At 32.3% G+C, this 2985-nt stretch overlaps 1 protein-coding gene across 1 annotated transcript; it reads left to right on the plus strand.

Moving 5' to 3' along the window:
* Positions 1 to 941: 941 nt before the first annotated feature.
* On the plus strand, positions 942 to 2716 carry LOC142166551 (uncharacterized). The gene is made up of 2 exons (XM_075225929.1): positions 942 to 1354; positions 2382 to 2716. Exons 1-2 carry the CDS (start codon positions 1089 to 1091, stop codon positions 2641 to 2643), a joined length of 528 nt encoding a protein of 175 aa, XP_075082030.1. The 5' UTR covers positions 942 to 1088; the 3' UTR covers positions 2644 to 2716.
* The last annotated feature ends 269 nt before the right edge of the window (positions 2717 to 2985 follow it).

The following is a 2985-nucleotide window of genomic DNA, read 5'->3' on the forward strand; positions in this document are numbered from 1 at the left end:
TTTCTTCAGCCCAAGCAGTAGTCTTTTGTAAAGATGAACTGTTACGTTTTTCTATCAAATTCACTCCTACAATAATTTAGTAGAGTTTTACTCAAATGTTAGACATGTAAGAGATAAATATAAACTATTTTAGATAAATCTTTTTTCAATTAAGTTTATTAATTATTTTTCCAAAAACTATACAAAATTTTTATAAGACAGATAATATAGTTCTGGTAGTAACTAGTGAAAGTTAAGTTTACTTTCAAACATATCAATATGTACAATCATCTAATTGTTGTAGACGGAATCTGGTATATGCTTGTAAGGGAGGAACAATTTCTTATGAAATCTGCAAATGGAGTAAGGTCTAATTCTTGAACTCACTAAAATTAATTACTAAGTTATTATATAACAAAATCTTTCCTGTGGAAACTCCTTGGGAATAGGTGTACACTACTAAGCAAGGCAACTTCCATTTTAGGAAGCCCAGAACCAAATTCACTTTACGGCAATAACTTTTTCTGATAAATTAGTACCATATCTTTTTTTTATCCGTTCTTGGAATTATACATAGAAACGATCTTGAAAAGCAGAGTGAGTAATATGATGGAGCATTTGATAATTTTTTTTTTTTGGTTGAATAATAAAATGCATGATTACAACGCTAGGATTCTGACCTTTGTTTCCTTAATGAAAGGGTGATGACTCAGATTCGGGTGTCTTCAAAATCCACCTTATCCTCTTTTCCAAATAGAATGAGAAAACCCCTTAAACAATAATAAAAGGTACAAATTCAAACGGCATGAATAACAAACAAATCATATATTATAATAAATGAAATAATTTCATATATCACAATTATAGATGTCAGCCTTACCCCCCCCCCCCCCACTCCTCCTCCTCTGGACACCCACCCCACCCCTCAAAAAGCCTTCATTTTCATCCATACATCCAAAATAACAAAGGTTTTATGTTTATCTATAAATTATTCTGCCTTGAGACAAGAGACTTTGTAGGTATATATATTTCTTTACGAGTGGCTTGCTAGAAATATTATCAAAAAGACCCAAGTGATCAAGACTCGCGATTTGGTAATCTTAAATTTCATGGGAGGAACAAAGGAAACTTTTGAAGCAGAAATGGGGTTGAAGCAAAACCATGGTGCTAGTCCATGGAATGATCAATGGGTGATTAATATGGAAACTGCTAGCACAGATAGTTGCGATGATTTCTCAGAATCATTTGAGTCAAGTTTTAAAGACTCAGCAAAATCTTCTTCTATAGAGTCGGTAGAGGATGATGCATCGTCTTCATCATCGTCTTATGGGCCTTTGTATGAGTTGTCCGAACTAATGGCTCAACTTCCAATCAAGTAAGTCTATGTTTTATCTATACTTCTATTATTCTGCTTTACACGAAAATAACTTTTCAAGAAACAATCGATATTTGCACAACGTACCGTAATAGGCCGGGGCTGATTTAGCGTATAAGTTGGCTTCAATCGAGTCATGTGTTTTAGCTCCGACAAGGTATATGTATTAAAAAAAAGTATTAAATAAACATAAATACTACCTCCGTTTCAATTTACGTGAACCTATTTGACTGGACAGAGTTTAATAAAAAATAAAAAATTTTAGAATTTGTGGTCTCAAACAAGTCAAAAAAAGGTTCAGAGTATTTGTGTGGTTATAAAAACTTCTCACTAAGAGTAGAATTGGAGGTTTAAGCTAAATTGTTTACAAATTTAGAAAGGGTCATTCTTTTGGAATGGACCAAAAAAGAAATAGATTCACATAAATTGAAACGGAAGAAGTACTAAATTTCAAACTTAGTAAATAAAATGGACTCGAGTTGAAGTTCCAACTCGAATTCAAAAGGTAATTCAAATTTGAATCCGCCTTTGGATCAGTACAGGCGGACCTAAAGTGTCGAACCAATAGTTTTAGCTCGGACATTGTATATACATCAACAAAATTATTGAATACGTATAAATAATAGATCTCAAACTTAGTAAATAAAATGGGCTAATGAGTAGAATTTCGAACTAAAATTCATAAGGTAATCAGCCTCCGGATCACTAGAGGCGGACCTAGAGTGTTAGGAGTGAGTACAATTGAATATATATTTTTGTGCATAAATATTTATATGCAAAAAAATCTTGAAAAGTAGTATGACAAAATATTTAGTTTTAAAGGCACAGTTTACTACTATAATGTATTTTGACTAGATACAAATTTGTCGATCATTTGCTTGAAAAGAGAAAGAAATAGTAGTATGTAATTATATAGATTATTTTATAGAAACTTTTAATTGATTTATTAAAGAAATTCTCCTATTTTATCATTTGGTTTTGCAAAAAGGAGGGTGAACTAATGAATATTTATGAATCTTTTGTACAGGAGAGGGCTATCAAAGTATTATAAAGGGAAAAGTCAGTCTTTTGGGTGTTTGGAGAGTGTGAAGAGCTTCGAGGATCTTGCGAAGAATGGGAATTCATGTAAGAGCTTCAGAGGAGGTTTAGATGGCAAAAGAACATTGTTTGGTCCAAGAGCTACCATTACAAAGAAGTCTTCAAGAAAGTCCAACTTATCTTCACTTACTTGTACAAATACTCTTGTAGCCTCTTGTAGATCTCCCATTTCTTTAAAGAAGAATTTGTAACATCAAGATTCTCAAAAAGCTTGCTGAATTTTTATTTTTTAAATCTAGCAATCTGTGAAAATGTAATTCAAAAGTGGTTAAAGTCTCTTTATAGAAATAGGACATAACCAGAATACAATCTTTTTGAAATGTGTGTGTAGATTAAAATGATTTGCAGGCACGAAAATCTCTATTTCGCCTCTTCCCCAATTTCAGTCTCAATTGTAATTGATTAGATTTTTCCTTCGTGCAAGCACTCGGCTCGCCCATTATTATGTTACACTAGCTAAATTACCCGCGCTTCGCACGATCAAATAGAATTAAATAAGAATAACATAGCGCATATCAAATAGAGTTAAATAA

Source organism: Nicotiana tabacum, chromosome 11 (assembly GCF_000715075.1).
Source record: "Nicotiana tabacum cultivar K326 chromosome 11, ASM71507v2, whole genome shotgun sequence".
Taxonomy (NCBI): Eukaryota; Viridiplantae; Streptophyta; class Magnoliopsida; order Solanales; family Solanaceae; genus Nicotiana; species Nicotiana tabacum.

What these genes read in the sequence shown, in the direction of transcription:
- LOC142166551 (XM_075225929.1), top strand. Translation starts at nt 1,089, where the DNA reads ATGGGAGGAACAAAGGAAACTTTTGAAGCAGAAATGGGGTTGAAGCAA. An exon ending in ATGGCTCAACTTCCAATCAA is followed by an intron (nt 1,355 to 2,381) that starts GTAAGTCTATGT and finishes TCTTTTGTACAG; the next exon opens with GAGAGGGCTATCAAAGTATT.